The 22,261-nt window shown below is 56.3% G+C and overlaps 2 protein-coding genes across 2 annotated transcripts in view; one reads left to right on the forward strand and one right to left on the reverse strand.

The window, feature by feature from the left end:
- ACACB (acetyl-CoA carboxylase beta) overlaps positions 1-11,923 on the forward strand; it is a 25,653-nt gene extending 13,730 nt beyond the window's left edge. Inside the window, exons 12-37 of the mRNA XM_026859986.1 lie at positions 9-127; positions 361-498; positions 1,205-1,304; positions 1,384-1,491; positions 1,683-1,739; positions 2,142-2,183; positions 2,271-2,486; positions 2,623-2,778; positions 3,312-3,515; positions 4,289-4,444; positions 4,838-4,960; positions 5,152-5,421; positions 5,743-5,840; positions 6,003-6,123; positions 6,319-6,429; positions 6,919-7,062; positions 7,145-7,265; positions 7,426-7,522; positions 7,688-7,784; positions 8,026-8,161; positions 8,531-8,708; positions 9,157-9,269; positions 9,866-10,020; positions 10,242-10,412; positions 11,049-11,185; positions 11,301-11,923. Coding sequence (XP_026715787.1) covers positions 9-127; positions 361-498; positions 1,205-1,304; positions 1,384-1,491; positions 1,683-1,739; positions 2,142-2,183; positions 2,271-2,486; positions 2,623-2,778; positions 3,312-3,515; positions 4,289-4,444; positions 4,838-4,960; positions 5,152-5,421; positions 5,743-5,840; positions 6,003-6,123; positions 6,319-6,429; positions 6,919-7,062; positions 7,145-7,265; positions 7,426-7,522; positions 7,688-7,784; positions 8,026-8,161; positions 8,531-8,708; positions 9,157-9,269; positions 9,866-10,020; positions 10,242-10,412; positions 11,049-11,185; positions 11,301-11,427 — 3,495 coding nt within the window. The 3' untranslated portion in view covers positions 11,428-11,923. The remainder of the gene's footprint in view (positions 1-8; positions 128-360; positions 499-1,204; positions 1,305-1,383; positions 1,492-1,682; positions 1,740-2,141; positions 2,184-2,270; positions 2,487-2,622; positions 2,779-3,311; positions 3,516-4,288; positions 4,445-4,837; positions 4,961-5,151; positions 5,422-5,742; positions 5,841-6,002; positions 6,124-6,318; positions 6,430-6,918; positions 7,063-7,144; positions 7,266-7,425; positions 7,523-7,687; positions 7,785-8,025; positions 8,162-8,530; positions 8,709-9,156; positions 9,270-9,865; positions 10,021-10,241; positions 10,413-11,048; positions 11,186-11,300) is intronic.
- A 2,021-nt stretch (positions 11,924-13,944) lies between these two features.
- Positions 13,945-22,085, reverse strand: FOXN4 (forkhead box N4). The gene is made up of 10 exons (XM_026859987.1): positions 22,081-22,085; positions 21,562-21,711; positions 19,130-19,293; positions 18,155-18,270; positions 17,944-18,057; positions 17,665-17,792; positions 17,175-17,271; positions 16,877-17,084; positions 15,530-15,913; positions 13,945-15,011 (listed from the first exon to the last, which is right to left on the reverse strand). Exons 1-10 carry the CDS (start codon positions 22,083-22,085, stop codon positions 14,761-14,763), a joined length of 1,617 nt encoding a protein of 538 aa, XP_026715788.1. The 3' UTR covers positions 13,945-14,760.
- Positions 22,086-22,261: the final 176 nt, after the last annotated feature.

Raw genomic sequence — 22,261 nt, forward strand, 5'->3', positions numbered from 1 at the left:
GCTCCCAGGTGTACGTGCGGCGCGGGTACATCGCCTACGAGCTGAACAGCCTGCAGCACCGGCAGCTCTCGGATGGCACCTGCCTGGTAGAGTTCCAGTTCATGCTGCCCTCCTCCCACCCCAACAGGTATGGGCCCCCCCCCGCGCCTATTCTCGCTCCCCTGGACACGGTCCTTTTTGCAAAACTGTTGGGTTTTGTATCGTCTCCTCCGTGGGGACCCTCAGAGGGGGCTGCCCGCCGCGTGGAGCGGGTTGAGCCCTCTCCGGGTCAGGGCCCCGTGGGGGACCTGTGTGGTCCCTGTCGGACCCAGGGGCAGAGCCTCCGCCCCCCGCCGATGGCTGCCGTGCTCCCCCGTGCAGGATGTCCGTCCCCATCAGCGTCTCCAACCCCGACCTGGCCCGGCACAGCACCGAGCTCTTCATGGACAGTGGCTTTTCTCCCCTGAGCCAGCGGATGGGAGCTATGGTGGCCTTCGACAGATTTGAGGACTTCACGAGGTGGGGGTGCAGGGCACCTGCCCAGCTGGTCATGCACGTGCCTTTTCACAGAATCGGAATCCCAGAATCATCTGGGTTGGAAAAGCCCCTGCAGCATCTCCAGCCCCACCATGACCCTCCCCCTGACCGTTCCCAACTCCCCCAGACCCCTCAGCGCTGGCTCAGCCCGACTCTTCAACCCCCCCAGGGATCCCGGGGACTCCCCCCTGCCCTGGGCAGCCCATTCCAACGCCCAACAGCCCCTTCTGCACAGAAATCCTTCCTCAGAGCCAGCCTGACCCTGCCCTGGGCAGCTTGAGGCCATTCCCTCGGGGCCTGGCGCTTGTTTTGGGTGCAGCTGCAGTTGTTAGAGAGCAAAAGAGGGTGGAAGAGCCAAAGGTGGCAGCATGTGGGCAGCTCCTGCTCCAGCTGGAGGTTGGGGCTGGGTTATTTCAGGGTCACAGTTACCTGCTGGGGACGTGACCTCTTTTGGGGAGCCTGGGGGAAGCTGTCCCGCCATGGGTTAAGCATCTCTGCACGTTAACCCAGCAGCCCTCGGAGCTGTGTGTTTGAGCTGTGGCTTTGCTGTGGGCTGGCAGAGCCCGGCTGAGCTGGCACGTGCCCCTGGGCCACTGCGCTGGCACCTGTGGGTCCCTGGGACTGTCCCCTCGGGTGGGGGGGGGACACAATGCACTCACCTGTCACCCCATCCCCACCGTTTGGGCAGGAACTTCGATGAGGTGATCTCGTGCTTCACCAACCCGCCCTCGGAGAGCGTCCTCTTCAGTGAGCCGCGAGCCGCCGTCTACGAGGAGGAGGAGGCCAAGGTGGGCGCGAGGCTGCGGGCGGTGCCGGGACGGCAGCGGGGCTGCTGCTCGGGGTTCACTGCGGGGGTTTTGTTGCCAGAACGTCCACGAGGAGCCGATCCACATCCTCAACATCGCGCTGCGCTGGGCTGACCACGTGGAAGATGAGAAGCTGGTGCCCGTCTTCAGAGCCTTTGCCCAGTCCAAGGTCTGTGGCTGGGGCCAGACCCCCCCCTCCTGCAGACCCTGCAAGCCAGGCCGCCGTACCCCGAGGCGCTGCCTCATCTCCAGGCGGTGCCCCCCAAAAGCTGCGCCCCACAGCGGCCGCTCGGGTTGTTTGTCCCCTCGGTGGAGATGTTTATACTCTTGTGACCAGCTGAGTCTTCTCTTCCCACGTAGAAAAACATCCTCATGGACTGTGGCCTCCGCAGAATCACGTTTCTCATCGCCCAGCAGGTGAGTGCAGGCTGAGCCGCCCGCAGGCAGAGGGACCTCGGGCACATGGTGCTTCTGCCTCCCTAAACCAGCTGGAAACGTCTAGAAGTACCTTACAGATGTAGCACTGAGTGATGGAAGTACCTACAGCGCATCAGGAGTTGGGAATTAATTAATGAGGGATTCAATGAGCGATTTATTTCCGATATTATCCTTTATGCTGCCAATGTCTCCAGTAACGTCTGGTTCCTGTGTGGGTGCTCGATAGCTTTAAGCTGCCTTTAAAAGCTGTTGACTACTCCCAGCTCTTTTCCCTTTAGGGGAGGAGGAAGTCTGCAAGTTTGTTTTTTTTAATGAATTCACTGAAAATCGGAAAAATCCTCAGGATGATTCACACTGTGTTCTCTCTCTGTTTTGCTCTAGAGAGAATTCCCAAAGTTTTTCACGTTCAGAGCCAGGGACGAGGTAAGAGCCGTGGTCGGGGCAGAGCCCCCCCCCTGCCCGGGGGCTGGCTGCCCGCCCGCTCGCCCACCCCTCCCCGTGCTGCTCCAGTTCGCAGAGGATCGCATCTACCGGCACCTGGAGCCGGCGCTCGCCTTCCAGCTGGAGCTGAGCCGCATGCGCAACTTCGACCTGACGGCCATTCCCTGCGCCAACCACAAGATGCATCTCTACCTGGGGGCTGCCAAAGTGCAGGCGGGCGCCGAGGCCACCGACTGCCGCTTCTTCATCCGCGCCATCGTGCGCCACTCGGACCTCGTCACCAAGGCAAAGCGGCGCCGGGGTGTCCGTGTCCCCCCCACACACACACCCGGCCCTGGGGTTGGGAGGGTGGAGGTTTTGAGAGAGTTTTGGGTGCAGGGGTTGCTCCGGGCGCCTCTGAGCACCCTGTGGTTCACTGCAGGAGGCTTCCTTCGAGTACCTGCAGAGCGAGGGTGAGCGGCTGCTGCTGGAGGCGATGGATGAGCTGGAGGTGGCTTTCAGCAACACCGCCGTCCGCACCGACTGCAACCACATCTTCCTCAACTTCGTCCCGACGGTCATCATGGACCCCTCCAAGGTGCGTTTCTGGGTGTCCTGCTTCCCGCTGTCAGCGCGCTGCCGATCTGGGGGTGGAGGCTGCGTTATCCCCCGTGCTGGCTGTCAGCCCTGGTCCTGCCCAGTGCCCACCAGACGCTGGATGAGGGATGCATTTGACAGCCCCAGAGGCTCCTGCAGCTTAATTTCTGTGTCAGACCTTCACTGTGGGCTGTTTGCTGGGGGGCGGTGCTGAGATTTCACACTTTGCAATGATCAGGGCTTTTTGTACAGGCTTGGGCAAGCAGTTTGCTGGAGGGCAGGAGGGTGAGCAGCAGGCTCTTCCCCCAGGCCATGTGAGGTCTGAAGGAGTGAGGCTGTATCCCCTCAGGAGAGTATGAGGCACCGTATTTCCTTGTCCCCAGTGGAGAGGCTGGATGGTAGCACCAGGGGCTTGCCCCAAGCAAATCCGAAATGGCCATTTGGGGTAGAAACACAACGGGGCTGCTCCAGCCTTGGCTCAAGGACAGCATTGTCCCCGGGGCCATGGACCTGTCTGTGCCACCTCATGCCCAGATCGAGGAGTCGGTGCGGTCCATGGTGATGCGCTACGGCAGCCGCCTCTGGAAGCTGAGGGTCCTGCAGGCCGAGGTGAAGATCAACATCCGCCTGACGCCCACTGACGCCGCCATCCCCATCCGCCTCTTCCTCAGCACCGAGTCCGGGTACTACCTGGACATCAGCCTCTACAAGGAAGTGAGGGACCCCGGCACCGGCAGCGTGAGTAACCACAGGCGGCGGCTGCGGGCGGGAACCCAACCATGACTGCTTGTGTGAAGCTTCAGGGTGGTTTCGGCAAAAAATCCTCGAGCACCTGCAAGGCTGCTCTGTCCCAGAGCCCCCGGGACTGCAGCAGCATTCCCAGGGCTGGGCCAGTTTCACTCCCCTCTGTGCTGTGTCCAGTTGGGCACCTCAGGGTGATGTTTATGGCCTCAAGCTGCTCAGGGCAGGGTCAGGCTGGCTCTGAGGAAGGATTTCTGTGCAGAAGGGGCTGTTGGGCGTTGGAATGGGCTGCCCAGGGCAGGGGGGAGTCCCCGGGATCCCTGGAGGGGTTGAAGAGTCGGGCTGAGCCAGCGCTGAGGGGTCTGGGGGAGTTGGGAACGGTCAGGGGGAGGGTCATGGTGGGGCTGGAGGAGCTGCAGGGGCTTTTCCAGCTGAGATGACTCTGGGATTCTGTTTTGCTCCCCAGTGGTGCTGACCCCCAGGGGTGTTGCTGGTGTGTAGTCAGGCAGTTTTTGGCTTGAGAGGTGAAGGTCAGTGTTAGGGCATTACCGGTCCTTTCAGCGCAGTGGTGTTGCCCCCCATCCCCTCAATGGCAAAGAGCAGGGTGGAAAATCATGTTGTTTGGTCGAGAAGAGCCACAGGCAAAAGCATCTTGGCCAGGCAAAGCTCAGCAGTGCCTCAGCCCGGCGGGGCTCTCGCCCTGTAGCGTTGCGGAGAGGACTCGCCTGCCCGCCGAGGGACGGCAGCCAACACTCTGCGCTTGCCTCCAGATCATGTTTCAGTCGTACGGGGACAAGCAGGGGCTGCAGCACGGGATGCTCATCAACACTCCCTACGTCCCCAAGGACCTGCTCCAGGCCAAGCGGTTCCAGGCGCAGTCCTTGGGCACCACCTACGTGTATGATTTCCCCGAGATGATCAAGCAGGTGAGTCTGGCCGAGCAGAACGAAGCTCCAAATTATTGCAATCGCTTTTCCTCCCCACCCTCCCCAGGTATTCCCGTCTGGGGAAAAGGCTCCTCTCCCCTGAGCTGGCAAATGAGAAAAAGAAAAGAGCCCAAGCGCCAACATGTTGGGTTAGATGAACCGTTTCTAAACTGGTTCCTAGCTCTTGCAAATTGCCGTAGTTGCCCTCCTGGAGGATGTGAACCAGAAAGCTCCGTGTGAAGGAGGCCCGCAGCAGGGTGGAGGCTCTAACAGAAAGTTTTGCCCAGCCCGAGTCCCAGCCAGCTGCAGGAGCGTGTGTCTGCGCTCGGCAATAGCCTCGGCGCCGCCGCAGCCCTGTGCTTTCAGCTCCTCCTGCGCATGGTGTCTCTGCAGGCTCTCTTCAAGCTGTGGGGCTCCTCGGAGCTGTACCCCAAGGACGTCCTGACATACACCGAACTGGTGCTGGACTCGCAGGGGCAACTGGTGCAGATGAACAGGGTCCCTGGAGGGAACGAGGTACTGGGGGATAATTTAGGAACAAGGCGGGGCGAGGTGGGAGTGGCTGGTGGCTTCCCCGGCCTGGCCGTGTTTAACGCCCAGGGGATGCTCCTCAAGCCGGTGTTTTGTCTGTCACCTAATTCAGTCTCCAGCCTGACCCCATTTCCCTGGAGGAGCCCACCCCGTGACCCCATGCTGTTTTGGGGCAGGTGGGGATGGTTGCTTTCAAAATGAAGCTGAAGACCCCCGAGTATCCACAAGGCCGGGACATCGTGCTCATCTGCAACGACATCACGCACAGGATCGGCTCCTTCGGGCCGGAGGAGGACCTGGTCTTCCTGCGGGCCTCCGAGCTGGCGCGGGCCGAGGGCATCCCCCGCCTCTACATCGCTGCCAACAGCGGCGCCCGCATCGGCTTCGCCGACGAGATAAAGAACATGTTCCAGGTGGCCTGGGTGGACCCTGCCGACCCCTACAAGGTGTGTGAACACCTCCCCTCCTGCCATCACGGGAAACGACAGAGGACTTAATCTGGGCAAGGACGGATCACGGCTAAACTGGGACATAAAACGGTGGGATGGGTGCCGGGGGGTGAGCCCGTGCCCAGTGCTGTGGAGACGCTTCCCTCCGCTTTCCCCAGTGGCACGGAGAGAAAGGTGCCGGTGCTGGCGTGGCTGCTCTGCCCATCCCTGGTCCCCGATGCGTGGGGTGGGTTTGGAGAAGAGCTGCCTCCCACAGGAGGGTGTACGTGGGGGGGCTCCACTCCTCATCCTCCTCCTTCTCCTCCTTCTCCTCTTTTTTTTTTTTTTTTTTTCTACCTGACTCCCCAGGACTACACGAAGATCAGCGCCATGAACTCGGTGCACTGTGAGCACGTGGAGGAAGGGGGCGAGTCCAGGTGAGCTCTGCTCTCCCGGGGGGTGCGCAGAGCCAGGCCCTGCCCTAACCCTCGCCAGGATGCAGCTCCCACGTCCCGGCTCAGCATCCTGCTACGCGTCTCATGCAAGCGAGTGCTTCCCTCTGTCCTGCCCACGCCACCGTGGCTCTGCTTTCCCTGCAGGTACGTCCTCCTGGACATCATCGGGAAGGACAACGGGTTTGGGGTGGAAAACCTGAGAGCTGCTGGTACTATCGCCGGGGAGTCCTCTCGCGCTTACGATGAAATTGTGACCATCAGCATGGTACAGCCGTGGGCCCTTCCCCTGCTCCGCTCCCCCCCTCTCTCCTACTCACTTTTAAGGTCACCGCCGGGGGAATAACCGGGTACAACCACCGACCTGGTGCAGAGCCCTGCAGAGCATCGTCCTCCCGGTGCTCGCGGGCTCTGCTCCAGCTCTCGCCCCAGTAACCCCCCGTGTCCCCGTGCGTGTGCCCAGGTGACCTGTCGTGCCATCGGGATCGGCGCGTACCTGGTGAGGCTGGGCCAGCGCGTCATCCAGGTGGAGAACTCCCACATCATCCTCACCGGGGTCACGGCTCTCAATAAGGTACCGCGCTGCGGCGCTGTCCCTCATGCCGCTGCCTGCGTGGGCTCCTGCCCTGGCCCGCGGGAGCGGGTGGCAGTTCCCTGCGGGTCACCTCATGGAACCTGCTGGAGGAGCTGTAGGGGGGCTGCAGCCGTGCTCATCCCGCTGAGAACTGAGAGGACATGACCCCACGGGTCTGCGGGGGCCGGTTCATGGCGCATCGCTCCGGGGCGGGGTGGCAGAGCGGCCACGGGGGCTGTTCAGCTCCGGTCCTGGGGGCAGAACCCATTTCTAGGCAGAATCACAGCGGTTTGAGCTGATTTGAAACCTGCTGAGCTTAAACCAGTGCACTTGTGGGTCCCTTTAGGTGTCTAAAGCAGAGTCCTTTCATTTTGACATCACCCTGGTAGGCAGAGGTGGAAATTCAGCCTCAAACCAGACGGAATGTGCCCGTACAGAGGTTTGATTTAACAGAGAGGGATCTGTGTTTCTGTTAATGATCCTGCCTAGGTGTTGGGACGTGAAGTTTACACCTCCAATAACCAGCTGGGAGGCGTGCAGATCATGCACAACAACGGTGTTTCCCACGTCACCGTCCCCGATGACTTTGAAGGGGTCTACACCATCCTGCAGTGGCTCTCGTACATACCCAAGGTAGGAGGGTGCTGCGGGACGGCGGGCTGGGCCGTTACCCCGTACCTGCCTGCTGACCTGCCCTGTGGGCTCTCCCTTGTAGGATAACCGGAGCCCCGTGCCCATCACTGCCATAAGTGACCCCATCGAAAGGGAAATTGATTTTGTCCCTTCCAAAGTCCCCTACGACCCCAGGTGGATGCTGGCCGGGAGACCCCATCCGTGTAAGTGAGGGCAGCCTGAGACCTCTGCAGCAATGCCCCCAGATGCGTTGGGTGGCCACAAACCCCCCATTTGGCAACAAAAGGTGCTTCTTGCTGTGGGTGGGTGCGCAGGGAGCCCTTCCCACCGTTGTGCCTCTCGGCTTCTTCCTGTGCTCTGCAGCTCTCAAGGGGACGTGGCAGAGTGGCTTCTTCGACCAGGGCAGCTTCCTGGAGATCATGAGGCCGTGGGCTCAGACCGTTGTGGTTGGCAGAGCAAGGTACGGCCGGGAGCAGGGGATGGAGCCCGAGGGCGGAGAGCGAGCGCTCAAGCCCTGGTCGTGGCTCTGCTTTTGGGGTGGCGGAGGGGAAACGCCTCTCTGGAGGGGCTGGGGTGCAGCACGGAGGGGAGGTGGCCTCTGCTGAGACCACCCTGCCTTGTGCAGGCTGGGAGGTCTCCCGGTGGGTGTCATCGCTGTTGAGACCCGCACCGTGGAGGTGACGGTACCCGCGGACCCCGCCAACCCGGAGTCGGAGGCGAAGGTGCGTGGGGAGACCTGCGTTCAGCCGAGTGGCTGAGGAGGAGCCTGGAGGGGAGAGCAGGGGAGCAAGCTGAGTGTAATCCTTTGGCGTGTCTTGATTTTCCTTAGAGATGTGAAACCAAGGGTGCTCGGTCACTTTGTTTTCTTCCAGCTCTTGCACACCACGTGCCACGAGTCTGCCAGGGCAGTGTGCTGGAAGCGCTGGCACCGCTCCTAGCGCTGCTGCTTGCCATCTTTTGCAGATAATCCAGCAGGCCGGGCAGGTCTGGTTTCCTGATTCTGCTTTTAAAACAGCCCAGGCTATTCGGGACTTCAACCGGGAGCATCTCCCGCTGATAATCTTTGCCAACTGGCGAGGCTTCTCCAGCGGCATGAAAGGTACCTGTGCCTGGGCTGCCCAGCCCCCCGTGCTGTGACATTCTGCCGGCACTGCTGCCACCCCACGGGTCCTGGGCTGCGCCAGCCTACCAGGATCCTGCCCGCACCACGCCGAGACGCGGGCTTGGGCTGGGGAGGTGATGGGGCGTTGCCAGGAGCCGGGTCCCGGGGCTTGGTGGCTTCCTGCTGGGCTGGTTTTGGGGTGCTTGTTTGGTTTCTCTAATGGAGAAGGTGGTTTTGGGCTGCTAGGAGGAGGCAAAGGGCTGGTTTTGGGGTGCTTATTTGGTCTCTCTAATGGAGAAGGCAGCTTTGGGCTACTAGGAGGCGGCAAAGGGCACACCCGGCCACTAAATCCCTTTTGGCTTTCAGACATGTACGACCAAATGCTGAAGTTCGGCGCCTTCATTGTCGACAGCCTCCGGGATTTTAAGCAGCCTGTCCTGGTGTACATCCCACCGCACGCGGAGCTGCGCGGAGGCTCCTGGGTGGTCATCGACTCCACCATCAACCCCCTGTACGTGGAGCTCTACGCGGACAAGGAGAGCAGGTCAGCGTCCAGAAAACACGTGTGGAGATGTGAGAGCCCGTGCCTGGGGTCTGCAGAGTCGTAGTCCTGCTGGCGGAGACCTCCAGTCACTTGAGATGGGCGTTGTGTTTTTTACCCTTGAGTTAATCAAAGCCATCAGCTGAAAGTTCTGGGGCTCTTTGAGACCGGCGTGGCAGGTATCTCCTTGGGGAGATCCTGCGTCCAGCGAAGGCTGCAGGCCAGTCAGACATGGTTCTGGGGGTCAGGAGGCCTTTTCTCTAACCTGAATTAACACGTTGGAGCAAGCTGTAAGGAATGGGAGGATAGACAGGAATCCTAGATTGAAAACAAAACCCTTTTAGGTTTTCTGTCCCCCTAATTCTTCGAAGAGAGAGTTGCCTGGACCTCTTGTCCCGGGATTTATTCTCCTGCGCAGATCAGTCCCTAACTTACCAAACTTTCCTTCCAGGGGGGGCATTTTGGAGCCTGGAGGAACAGTGGAGATCAAATTCAGGAAAAAAGATTTGGTGAAGACCATGAGAAGGATCGATTCAGTGTGTGCCAAGCTCGTTGAGCAGCTGGGTAAGGGAAGGGTGTTCTGACTTAATTGGGCACTGGTCATGGTGAGTTAAAACACGAGGCTCAAACAGCCCAGTGGCAACCAGGAAATCCTTCAGTGCTCCTCTGGGAAAATTCTGTGTGGCTTTTCTGAGGGGGGAGCCTGCCAAGAGGATGTGGTGGTGCTTTAAAACACCTGGATCTCCTGGGGGGGGGGGGTGGTCCATAAACGGTGCTGGACTTTTCTCCCGTGCTCTGAGATCGAGAATGGTGACAGCCACGCTGATCAGTGCCCGGTGAGATGCCGCTCAGCCTTTAACACGCCGGGGCTCCTCTCGCCCTGTGACCTGCCTGCAGGTGGTGGTCCCACAAAGTCCCTGCGAATGCCACCTCCCGCCTCTCTCGTGGCAGGGCCGAACACGGTGCAGCCCCTCCGTGGCCTTGGCCCTCCATGGCCGGGGTGTAAATGCACCGAAGCGAAGGGCCGTGACGCCGGGTGCCGCGTTTCCTGGTGGGGGTGGCTGATGTAGGAGCGCGGAGCGGAGCCCACCCCCCGCAGCGGCCTGTGGGCTCCCTCCGAGGGGTGACGGGTGGGCTGCTCAGCCTGGCGTGTCCCACAGGGACCCCCGAGCTGTCCGAGGCGCAGCGCAGCGACCTGGAGAAGCAGCTCAAGGCCCGGGAGGAGCTCCTCCTGCCCATGTACTACCAGGTGGCTGTGCGCTTCGCCGACCTGCACGACACCCCGGGGCGCATGCAGGAGAAGGGCGTCATCACGGTGAGCCGGGGCGGCGGCGGGAGGGGGCTCCAGGCGGTGGGTTTTGCAGCAGCATGGAGACAGGAGGCAAAATCCCCTCCCGAGGGGCTGGGCTGCAGCTCAACGTCCTCCCCGGGCGCCGCTCCCTGCCGCAGCCCAGCAGAGCTGCCTTCAAACCTGCTGCCCGCCAGCTCCCCTTCTTTCTGCGGAGGCAAACCTGGGCTGCGTCCCCGTTCCTGCAGGACATCCTGGAGTGGAGGAACGCCCGCTCCTTCCTCTACTGGCGGCTGCGCCGGCTGCTGCTGGAGGAGGTGGCGAAGGCGGAGGTGCTGAAGGCCAACGGCGAGCTGAGCCACGTTCACATCCAGTCCATGCTGCGACGCTGGTTCATGGAGACAGAAGGAACCACGAAGGTAGCCCCGACCCCGGCTCCCCGCGGCATCCCTGCGGCCAGGGGGTCCCCGAGGGCTGTCACCCTGCTGCCCCGTCACTCAGCCACTTCGTTGGTGCCTCCCCGAGGGCTTGAACATGCGACGTTCTGCAGCCCGCGCTGGGGTGGGCGGCCGAGCAGCGCCGGGGCCGTCTCTTCAAGTCGGGTGACCTCAGTTGGGTGCTGGTGCTCGAATAAACATTTTCTACCATCAGATAAAACTTCCCAGGGCAGAAGGAAGATTTGGGGCCTTTGCATTTGAGCTGCTCTCAAATGCAGGTGCCGTGACACAACATCGCTCTGTCAGTCTTGTGCTTGCTGAGCTGGGAAGTGAGGGCGTGCAAAGGAAACACATTTTCCCTTAACTTTTTACATCTTAAACAATCCATCAAGGTTTCCTGAGTTTCAATTTCCAGATCAAGCCTTTTACCCAGTGGCTGTTACATGGGAGGGACGGGGAGTGTGATGTGCTGTGTCATGTGTGCAGGACTGAGAAGACAAAACCAGGAAAAAGAATTTTTTTCACGGGAGGAGAAAGCTGGAGGCCGCAGCAGAAAGGGGGGAGCTCGGGCTGTGTGCGGGGAGCAGGACCCCCTGCCCATGGTGCTGCTCCCCCCAGGGCTACCTCTGGGACAACAACCAGGTGGTGGTGGAGTGGCTGGAGAAGCAGCTGCGGGAGGATGACGGCACCCAGTCGGCCATCCGGGAGAACATCAAGTACCTGAAGCGGGACTATGTGCTCAAGCACGTCCAGAGGTGAGCGCGGCGGGAGCCGGGATGCGCAGGGCGAGGCCAGCCCCTGGGCTGGGGAGATGGAGCAGCTCTTGTTCCACCTCCGAGGCAGCTGCCCCTCTCCCCTCTTGCCTTGCAGCTTGGTCCAGGCCAACCCCGAGGTGGCCGTGGACTGCATCATCCAGATGGCCCAGCACGTCACCCGCGCCCAGAAGGCCCAGCTCGCCCGGCTCCTGTCAGCCGTGGGTGACGACGGCCCACCTTGAGCTGGGGGTGGGCAGGGGGGGGCACCAGGACACGCTGCTGCTGCTCAGAGGCCAGACCTCCCCTCCCCACCCAGTTCCTCAGCCCCTGAGCTGGAGCCTTGGGCTTGTACTTGCCTAAATAAATAAGTCAGCGTTTATACGGTCTTGCCACCTGTGCAGCGTCCCCTCTGGCGCTGGGTGCGTTGGTCAGAGGGGCAGCTTGGCAGAAGATAAAACTTGTCCCGAGCGAAGTCTGGTGCAGAAGTTTGGCTTTAAAAAGATTCTAAAAATCTTTCACTGTGTTTTAATCGCAAGCCCTGGCCTTAAACTTTAAAACAAGCACCACGAGACTGGTCAGAGCGGGAGGTACAAACCGCCCGGCCCAGGCACCCCAGGGGAGAGGGACGCAGGCGGAGGGTCCGTACAGCCGTGTGGAAGCGGGCCAGGCACTGGCACGAGGAAGTGTAACCCTGCTTAAGAAGCAGTCTCCGACTGATGGTTTATAATAAACTCAGGAACTGTGAGTTGGTCTCATTCTTCCCCTTGCTGGGGAGCCATTGGTAAACGTGACTAGGAGGAGCTGGTAGCCCAGAGGAGGCATCAGCGAGCCACGATGGGAGCTGTTCCAGGGGGAGCATCGATGGATCCACCACGGTTTGAGTGACCCGACTGTTCCTCTTGCCCATCTCGTGTCCTTCCCTGCTCCCGCCGCAGCTCCTTCGGGTGTTTTCCGCCCGTGGCTGCTGCGGAGGATGGAGAGGAGGGAGGACGTGGCTCGCAGTGACCCGGTTCCTCCGCTGAGGCGGGGTGAGCTCTGGCTGCTCGGCCCTGTCCCCTGCTCCACCTTGGCTCACGGCGGGGGACGCTGAGCGTGTCCTCGCCGGTGCCTCGCGTCGCTTCGCCGAGTGGCGGGGGAAGGTGTCGGACACCTGGGTCGAGGCAGGCTGTGGAGATGTTGGGCACCTCCCTGCTCCTGCCTGGGCTGGGGGGGTCCCGCCCGGGTCTGCGGGTGGTCTCCCTGTCCTGGGGAGGGGGGGGGAAGGGCCTGATGAGATGATTCTGGTTTCAAAGGTGTCACTGCACTTTATCAGGGAAGGGGGTTGGCTGATGCTCACTGCATGGGAGCCAAACCGCCCCCAAAGCGCGCGCAGCTCTGCAGGAAGCTTTCCTGACCTCTCCTCCTTTTGCCAACATCTAAACGTGTGGGTCTGAGCCGCCTCGGCCCCTGTGCAGCCTCCACCCCACAGAGGGCAGCTCCTGCCAAGGCCTCTCCCTGAGCCAGAGCTGGGGATGCTCAGGGACGGGCCAACAGCCCCCAGAAAGGTTCGTACCTGTAAGCTCTTGTTCTCCTGGAGGATTTGTGCCAGGGACAAGCCCTCGCCATGGCCGTGGTGTTGTGCCTGCGCTGGCCCCAGAGCCGGGGGGAAGCTGCTCTTTGAGTCGGGCCCTTGCTTCCACTTGCAGACGGGTGCTACAGACACTTTGTGTACCGGCGAGATGCTCTTCTGGCCGCGGTGGCACAGCAACACCCAAGTCCGATTGGAGCGGAGGGCCTGGAGGCGGCGGCTGCCGTCACACACGTCTGAGCTGGGTCCGTTTGTCCCCCTCCGGAACCTGCGCGAAGCTCTTCCCTCGCTGGGGTGGATTTCCAGCAGCAGATGCCTGGGAACTGCTGTTGAAGGCCGAGGTGCAGGGCAGGGCAGAGGGGTGGTAACGCAGCACAGCGAGAATGACCCAGGCTTAGCGCTAAGACATATTTATTTAAAAAAAAAAAAAGACATCACAGATGACGCCAGTCCCATCAAACGATCAATAATCACATTTGTCCTTGAGCAATAAATTAGGCGGCGGAGCAGCGTGCCCTGGTGGGAGATGCAGGCACAGGCGTTTTCCAGTCCCTGATTTTCAGTGGGGGGGGTTCCAGCGTCCCGCACCCCCGCGGGGTTTTCAGTCCATGGAGCGAAGCTGGAGCCACGTTCTGCCCCAGCCGGGCTCTGCGGGGTGGGGGGAGCCGGCGAGCACGGGGGTACAACGGCGGGAACCCACAGGAACAGGCAGAACACGAGAGAGAAATATCACTTCGTGGTCACAGAGGTGTAAGTAAGTAAACTAAAGGCTAAATTCCGACATACAATTTCCTTTTTATATTTGCAGATGTTTCAGTGTGTTCTCTGCAATGTTGTGATACCAAGTATAAAGCAGGGTTTGAAAATTTAAACTACATTAGAATCAATTTGACTTGGTTAATTAGGAAAAACTATTATGAATCGGTACGGTCCAGCTACAATATTTGGTCTCTGATTTTTTTTTTTTAAAAAAAACCCCATGAGTTTCACAGTATCAAAAGTGCTTATTTAAAAGAAATGTAGTGTAACAACAGTGATTAAAATTGTTTCATTTTTGATTATGAATAATTTAGCGGGTGTAAAACGGGTTACTGCAGCATTTTAAAAAATTGAACAGTGCTCAGTTTACATAATTTCTCTTCATGACAATAAATATAAATAAATTTACAAATAGTAATACTGCCTAGCACAAGAATAGACAGAAGCACAATACACAAGACTATAAACAAATCTAATCTTTTTATAAAAAAATCCTAAAAATAGGCGTAATTCCTAAAATCTTCTAGCCAGTGATCAGTTTAACAATTCAGGAGTACCGCCTCCTTCTTGGGGTGAGGACTTTGTTTTTAAACCTAGATGTAACAGTTGTCTGCTATGGGTCTGACTTCTCATTTTTTTTACTATTTTTTTTCTCCTTTTTTTCCTACCTCATAACAATAAATTAGCAATAGTTACGTCAGAAAGGTGTTAGTGGTGCAGGAGCCTCCAGAAACCGCGTGGGGTCTTTGTTCCATGGCGACAGTTATTTGGCAATTTAAGGAAAAAAGATCTACGCGGTACAGGATCAACCGTTTTGGACTCCGACTCGGTGCTGACCGGCCCGTTGGCTTCTCAGGAGGTGGTGGCCAAACAGCTTCCACATATAGTCCAGATCACAGTGTCGATGAAATGTATTTACCTTTAATCGGAGTATTTTTTAGCTCGGTTACATTCTAGTGACAGTTCCTGCAGACTGATGCCTTCCGGCTCCTTCCTGAGAGCTCACCAGTGCTGCAGCACAAGTGTCCGTGCCCCTTCCCCAGTCTTGCCCTGGGTGAAAGCGGTTCGACTAGTAGCAGTTTGATTTATTTTGGCATCACACGCTCTATCCTGGTAAACAGCCCCCACGTTCCACACGTCTGCAGGAGGAGCTTTTTTTTTTTTCTTTCTTTTTATTGCTTTCAGGTCGGATTTTAACAGCTGGGAGAAACAGTCCCCTGCGTCAGAGCTCCGTGGAGCGGTGCAGGACTCAGAGCAGAGCGATGGGTTTGTTGCCCTGGGGGTTCATGTACTGGGCGGCCGCCACGTTGTCCAGCGTGGTGTAAGTGGTGTAAAGGCCGGTGACCTGCACGTCTGCGAAGGAGCGGTCGCTGCCGCTGGACACCGGGGTGAGGCCGGGGGGGCCCAGGTCACAGTCCGAGAGGTGGAGCGGTGAGTTGCTGAAGGCACCCAGCGTGTCGAGGCTGAAGCTGTCGTCTTTCATTTCCTCCCATATGTTACCTTTAAAAAAAAATTAAATTCTGGTCACAGTGACACATCCAACCCACCCGGGCACTGTGTGTCCATAACTAAGGGCCTTCAGCCCCCGCTTAGGACCATTCCTGCCCGCAGATGCTACCAGCTGTAGCACAAAGAGAGTCTGTTCCCCCAAATCCCCCTGATTCCAGCAGGAGTCCAGACCTTTCCAGGCAGCATCCACCTCCCATGTGCTAACCAGAACCCCAGGGGCCACACTCGCCATCGCCACAAGGCAGGGAAGTTCTTTTACAGAAGGGGGAAACCGAGGCACAAATGGAGCTGTGGTTTCCCGGGGCAGAGGGATGTGGTGTCCCAGGTCCAGGGCCCCCCCCCACTCACAGCCAGCTCAGCGCCTGCCCTTGAACCATCTAGCAGAGGGCAGAAACGCCCTGGGCAAGGCAGGGAGGTCACGCTGCAGGGACCAGCACCAGGTTTGAGCTGTTCCATCCTGCCCCAGAGCATCCTGGTTCTATATTCAGTGATTCCCCTTTCTCCCTTACCTTGCAACGCAAAATCCATAATGCTTGGGTCGAGAGCGTCCACCTCGGTGCTCATGTCTGCCGTCACGTTCAGGAAGTCGGGAGGTGCCCGTCCCAGGGGGTGGTGGGGCAGGGGGCTGCGGCTCACGTCAGGCAGGGTGTGGAGAGGAGGCGTCTGCGCGGGCGCCGGCGAGTCAGGGGCGATGCGAGCCTGGGCCTGGATCTGGTGGTGCAGGGGGATGGACTGCAGCGAGAGCGTCATCACGGGCTGGGGCTGCAGCTGGGACACGGGCAGCCGGCCCTGGGCCGCTGCCAGGTGGTTCAGGGCCGAGACCTCCGGCTCTGCCTGTTTGCTGGGCCGCCTGCAGTGCTCGGGTCTGTCGGTGATCAGCTTGTCTAGCTCCTCTGCACAAGCAACACCCCGTCCCAAGGGAAAAAAAAAAAAAAGAGATAGTTTAGTCCATTTGTTCAAAGCGTTTCACAAATGAGCGCAGCCACATGCCTTTGCCCTAAAACTGAGGCAGCAGCGTCTGTCACCGGATGAGATGGAGCACAGAAGGCAGAGAGCAAAGAAACGCCCCCACTTCCCCACCCTTAGCCCTTACCCTCGTTGCCTTCCACGCTTACCCCTACCTGAGCTAAAGGAACGATCACACCAGACTTAGACAGGGCAACCAGGGCGCCACCGACGGCAGCTGACCCGCAGCTGCAGCACTGAGCATCCTCAGCAGGTCTCCGGCTCTTAGGGCTGCTCAGAATTCTGCTTGTGTCGCCAATAAGATTCAAACGAGAGGCTCCTGACAATTTCAGTGGCACTTTTGTTTTTAAGTAAAGGAGAATGTAGTTTATCCCTGATTGTATGTTACAGATTTTGCCAATATTGAACTCCTGAAAGCTTCAGCAACGCGTGTCTTTACTAAGAGTTTCTCATTCTTATTTATAAAGGGAGAGTTTCACAGAGGAGCCGGCAAACAAACTGCATTATAACGTGACGCTATTACACACTAACACTGGAGGCAGCATAACTCCTCAGGAGGCCTTGAACATGCTAGAGAGGTTAGCAAGGGGGAAAAGGACAAGCTGTTTTGAAGCTGGGGATGGATTTGAGCTGAGGGCCCCTGAAAAGAGCCGTCGGTTCTGTTACCTCCTCCTCTCATCGCCCTGTGATACAACCTCGGGGCAGCAGCAGTGACTTGGGTGTGGAGCGTGGGGTGTTTCAGCTCAAGGCTGTTGCGAGGCACAAGAGCTCTGCGCTAGCCAGCTCTGTTCCACAGAACTTATTTCTTAAAGATTCCCATGTTCCTGGTCAACCACCCCTTTGTCCCCTCGCCTCTCCTAGGCACAGCGAAAGCGTAACGCCAGCCCTACCCGGGTTGGCCATGCTCCTGTGAATAGCAGCTAAATCCTTCCGCTTCCACTTCTGCATCTCCTCTTCCATCTTGTCGATCTTGGCAGGGTTGAGAGCCCACAGGCACCCTTTGCGCGAGGTGCCGCTCATCTTGTTCTCCACCTTCTCAAAACACTTATTCAGAGACAGGTTGTGGCGCACAGAGTTCTTCCAGCCATCGGGGGCTGTCTGAAAGGTGCAGGAGGATGTTTTAGTGAAATAAGCCACGAGTAAAGATTCGGAGGTGTTGAACTCCCCCCCCTTCAGGCGGACACGTACCTTGAAGTAGGGAAAGTGCTCCTTCATGAAGCTGTAGATCTCGCTCACTGGCAGGCTGCCTGTTTTGCTGTTCTTCAGTGCCATTGCAATCAGACAGCTGCAGGACAGAGAAATACAGGGAATAACAGACTGTGTGTCTGCTGAGCCCTCATGCCACCTTCTGGTCTAGCAACCTGGGGCCCGTCTCTTAAGACACAAAACAGCTGGCTGATGGTGGGATTACCCTCCTCAAACGCTCAGAAGTCACCCTGTGATCCTGCAGGTTTTACTCCCCTGTGTGATTACTCTACCCCTGTGCTGATGTCCAGGGAACAGTTTGCTTGTTCACTCCCGCTACCCCTCCGAGGCAGCTTCCACAGAACTCCTGGGCGGAAGATGGGACTTTTGTTCCCTTTGAAAGGAACCAAACGCTCTCGTGCTACCACACCCACAGTGTGAGAGTCAGCCCCACACAGGCTGGAGGTAAGAAGCTGTTCTGCTCTCTGCTCACCTATACGAATAGATGGGCTTGGGATAGTGCTTTGGCTGCAGTTCCTGGGCAGAGTGAGGAGCCAAGCGTGGCTGAGCGTAGTGTGGCTGAGTCCCGTAGGGCGTGTTGTAGATTGCTGCTGGGTTACACTGTATGCAGAAGGAAAACCAGGAAAACGTCAGGTGCAAAACGTCCACGGGTATGGAGGTTTAGGGATATTTTACGGTTTTTCTTTTAAAAGGGTTTAGACATGATCTTGGCGGGTATTTCAAGACACGGACCACAAGAAAATAAGGGTACCTGTGGTGTGTTCTGCGCCAGGGCAAACACTTGCTGCGAATGAGGAGGAGGAAAGAGTTGTTGCTGTGTTTGTAAACTGGGAGATGGCTGCCCACCTACAGCGTACTGGCTCATCTGCTGAGATAAAGACAGCAGACGTGTCAGTCTGGAAACTACCAACGTCTTTTCCTAAGAAGTGTTGCAGTAATAAGCCACCGAGGCCTGCTCTTACATTTGCTCCGTGTGTTGAAATAGAATTCAGCCCCAGGATTCCCTGTGGCAGGCTGGCCTGGACATGAATCATTGCTCCAGGTGCGCCTGTCGAGTGCATGTTGCCTGCCACAGGACCTGTTTTGGAGAAAGCAAAGGCAAAGAATGTTCACGTGAAAGTACACTGCAGAAAAGAGAGCTGACATTTATTTTTAATAGACGCAGTTGAAGGCAGCTAAGCTCTGGAGTGGATAATCACATCTCTCTGTGGCTTTCCATCCCAAAAGAACCCAGAGCATTTCACAAACGGCACAGATGACATCAGCTGCTTCTAAAACTTGTTATGCAGGGAATGAAAGATGACAGCTGTTTAACAGTCCACAGCGGTGTTACAGACACAGCATCTTACAAAAGGAAAAGAAACATATTCAGCACTATCTGTACCCCAGAAGGATTTCTGCTCTAAAGCGAGCGGGATGATACACTGAGGTCTCTCAGCAGAATGCCTTAGGGAACAAGTGTGTTTACCTAAAGGGTGTTCACAAAGGAAAGAAAGGCATTCAGTGAACATGTGCTGTAAGTCTATATGAAGCAAACAGGGATGGGGCAAATGAGATGCTCTTCATTTTATCAGTGTTGAAACAAACAAGAAAAACTAATTACCTAATTTCAAAGCTGTTGAAAGCCTCTGAAATGCAAAGTCTTAAATACCTTGGCCCAAGTTCACGCAACAAGGCACCCGCAACTGCACAGAGCAGAAAGGCCAATCGGATGCTAAGATCTCTGTTGTCACTGCTAGGGTGCTCTGCCTCTTGACGTGAAGGAAATGTATCAGCAACAGCCTTATCAGAAGACAACAGGCTCCAGGTCTTCTGACAGGAAGCAAAATGCACTTAAAAGGAATCTACTAAGAGGAAAGCTAGCCTGGGGACGGTGGGGGGGAGGAAGAAAGGCCGTGTGGTTCAAAGAGCAGTTATTTAACATCCTCGCAGTTTACCTGTCTGTTGTAGCATGGCGTTCTGGGCAGCAAGGCTAAAATCCATTCTTCCACTGGCCATCTGTTGTAACCGAGGAACATCAACAGATGTCAGCCACGACAAGGACTGTAAGTCACTGGGGAGGTCATCTTCACTCAGCTGGGAGGGGTCAGAAGCTAAGAGTCTGCAAAACAGCACGAAAGGTTAGCAGAGAGCGGGGATGCTGCTGCACTGCCCCTGGTAAGAGGGGAGATGACTGGGATGCCGAAGCTCACGTAGGTCAGCGGGGAAAACACGTCAGGCTGGAATTGAGTTTGCAGAATTCAGGCACGACCTTTGGTTTCACAGCTGGCTGGTTACTGTTGCCCTTCACCTCGTCGTGTGGTCCTTGGTACGGCTGGAAACATTTTGGTTAAGAAAACTTCCTGTGCAGTATTGGTAGGGGAAGAAGGCATAAGAACCTGGAAGAGAAACTGCCTAGAAACAAAACCAGAGCTGATTCATTATTTTCACATTTGTCAGAAATTTGCACTTGCTTGGCCTTGATGTAGAAGAAACCTGCCAGGACTTTTTACTCTGATAATTTTGCATTAACCCTGAAATCCCGTGACCAGCAGCCTTGGAGGGAGTTTCTGTGCCCCACTCCTCAAGGACCCGTGTGCTGGCTGCACCACCTCGAGGGGGGCTCTCCCCAGGCACCGCATCCCGCCGCCGCGGACGGATCAGCGGAGAGTTGCTTCACGAACAAAACTCTACAGGATGATCTCTTTCCATTCAGACACCTGAAGTTCCTGATACTTAACAAGGAACCTTTTAACAAGGGCGCAATTTCTTAGGCAGTTTTGGACATACTAAGTGATCAGAATGAAAAGCTGGTGGCTGAACGCACGGTAACGCCCAGCCTGCCTTTAGCAACAAAACTGAGGCATGACAACGACAGGCTGGTTTTGGTTTGAAGCTCTGGTTTTGGTACGTTCTTCATGCTCCATCCCACCTGCTTTGTTTTGCTTCTGATCGAGTGTGTGGTACAAAACTGAAATATTGAAATATATTTACAGTACTCAAAGATTCCCGTGTGGTCAAAAACTCTCAATTAAAGTCACTAAAAGAGCTATCACAAATAAAGGGCTAAATTAATTTTACTAATATTAAATGGTATTACACAAGTCACGGGTATCTCGAGGAGTAAAGCATTAATTAGAGCATGTCGGGAAGTTATCATTAGATACCCAGGGTAAATCCAAAGGGATTCAGGACCAGGGAAACATCTTTCTTATTTCAGAAGAACGTAGTTTAGTTGGATGTAGTTGCTTTTGCTTTCAAAACAAAGGTTTTAAAGAGCTCTCTCATAGATGTGCTGAAGCCAGCTGCGTGGCACTAATGCGCGTTCATTGCCAAATGACGATGCAGAAGCCTTAAATAAATCTGGTCTCTTGCTAAAGCATCTTTTATGTTTTACACGATTCTAAATCAGCTTAAAAGAACAAGGCAGGACTCTAGTGCCTGGCTGCCCAGGAGCTTTCAGCTCCTCTATTCATGATTTCCAGAAACACGTATCAAAGTTCCCTAAACTATTATCTTGGGAGATCTTTAAAGCAGAATGTAATTTATTTGTTTGTAAAAGGATTTTGAAAAGATGAAAAGGAAAAAAAAAAAAAAAAAAACAACCCAAAACACAACACCTGACCAGGAGCCAAAAGCTCAAATCCTGGCCAAAAAACAACTTCAAATCTCTCTCCCAGCCTACCCTGTTTTCTCTCTCCTACTGTAGTTATAGTGCAATAATTAGCATTGCCATGGTTACCGCTGTTCAGTTATTTTGTGAGGCCTGGGACTTAAATACAGAAAAAGACTATCAGGTGATGGCTCTCCCGGCCCCGAGATTGGCTGGATTGGAAGTAAACAAGAGCATTAAATGATTTGAAAACTGGGCAGGCTCATGTCGTTTGCAACAGTTGGGCCCATTCATGGGAAGCCGATAACCCATTGTGCGGCCAACGACTGCTGCCCGGTGGCACGTGGCCTCGATTGTTTTTGAGATTCTTGCTTAATTGTTTTTCCCCCCCCACTCCCCCTCCTCCTTTTTACAAACTTCACATTAATCTGGCTGAATGACAGCCGACACACAACACACATCCACATGCCATCTGGCACCCCCAGTCCCTGCCAGTCCTCGCAGACAAGTCAGCTCCTTCAACAAATAACGGGGTCAGATGGGCGGCGAGGGTCAGCGCCCACTGCACACGCCTCCTGTCAGGCCATGAATCCGCCACATGCCCTCGCCGCTCCTCCGCACGGGACGAGCCTCGCCGCACCGCGGGACTCGCCGGGGGGCTCCGCAGCCTTCCCCTGGCTTTAGTTTTGGGGGGAAAAACAAGGGCGTCTGCTTCCCGCTCAGCCCCGGTGCCCTCATGCTGGTGCTCTCTCCAGGCGTGGCAGCAACTGGCCGTACCCTGGGCACGGCTGGATGTGGCTTCGGGAGCTCGAGCTACGACTCTGCTCCTCGGGCGGCCTTCGCCGCTCTGCAGCCTCGGGGTTCAGAACCTCCACGCGCCCTCCCTCTCGCCAGGCATCCAAGGCGGGGGAAAGGAAGGCGACTGAACTTTTCAGTGGATGCAGCCGTCATCAGGCTCCATCTTAAACAGATGTGAAGACGCAGTAATACGTAACAGCGAGACAAGCGTGTTGTCTTTTTCCAAGACAAGGCTGTTTCCTTCCCTTCCTCATCCTCACATGGCACGGCTCTTTGAATTTGAGCTTACGGTTCTCTTAAAATCACCTCTGGCTGTTCACTTACACATTTTTTTTAAACAGATTTGTTAGTTGTCAGAACAACTATTTCCATTAATAACGGGGAAAAAGGTGTATTTAATCGGAATAAAATATTTCACATTTAAGGATTATTCTTCGGGTTGTCTTCAAGACCAATGTTGAAATTTCATAGATCTTAAAGAAGGTGAAACCCCCTTACAGCATGCCCGTTGCTGTCTGACTGAGGTGTTTTAAATGCCCAGATATATTCTGCGGCGTAAAACCAGCTTATCTGACAGCACGCAGGCTCAGTGTGGGTCCTGCTTGTAGTGAAAAAAACGCTCATCTAACTGCCCCTGGAAAGAGAGCTATACCTAATGTTTTAATTTTACAGGGTTCAA

This window comes from Athene cunicularia (genome assembly GCF_003259725.1).
Source record: "Athene cunicularia isolate RWA chromosome 15 unlocalized genomic scaffold, athCun1 chr15_part1, whole genome shotgun sequence".
Classification (NCBI taxonomy): Eukaryota; Metazoa; Chordata; class Aves; order Strigiformes; family Strigidae; genus Athene; species Athene cunicularia.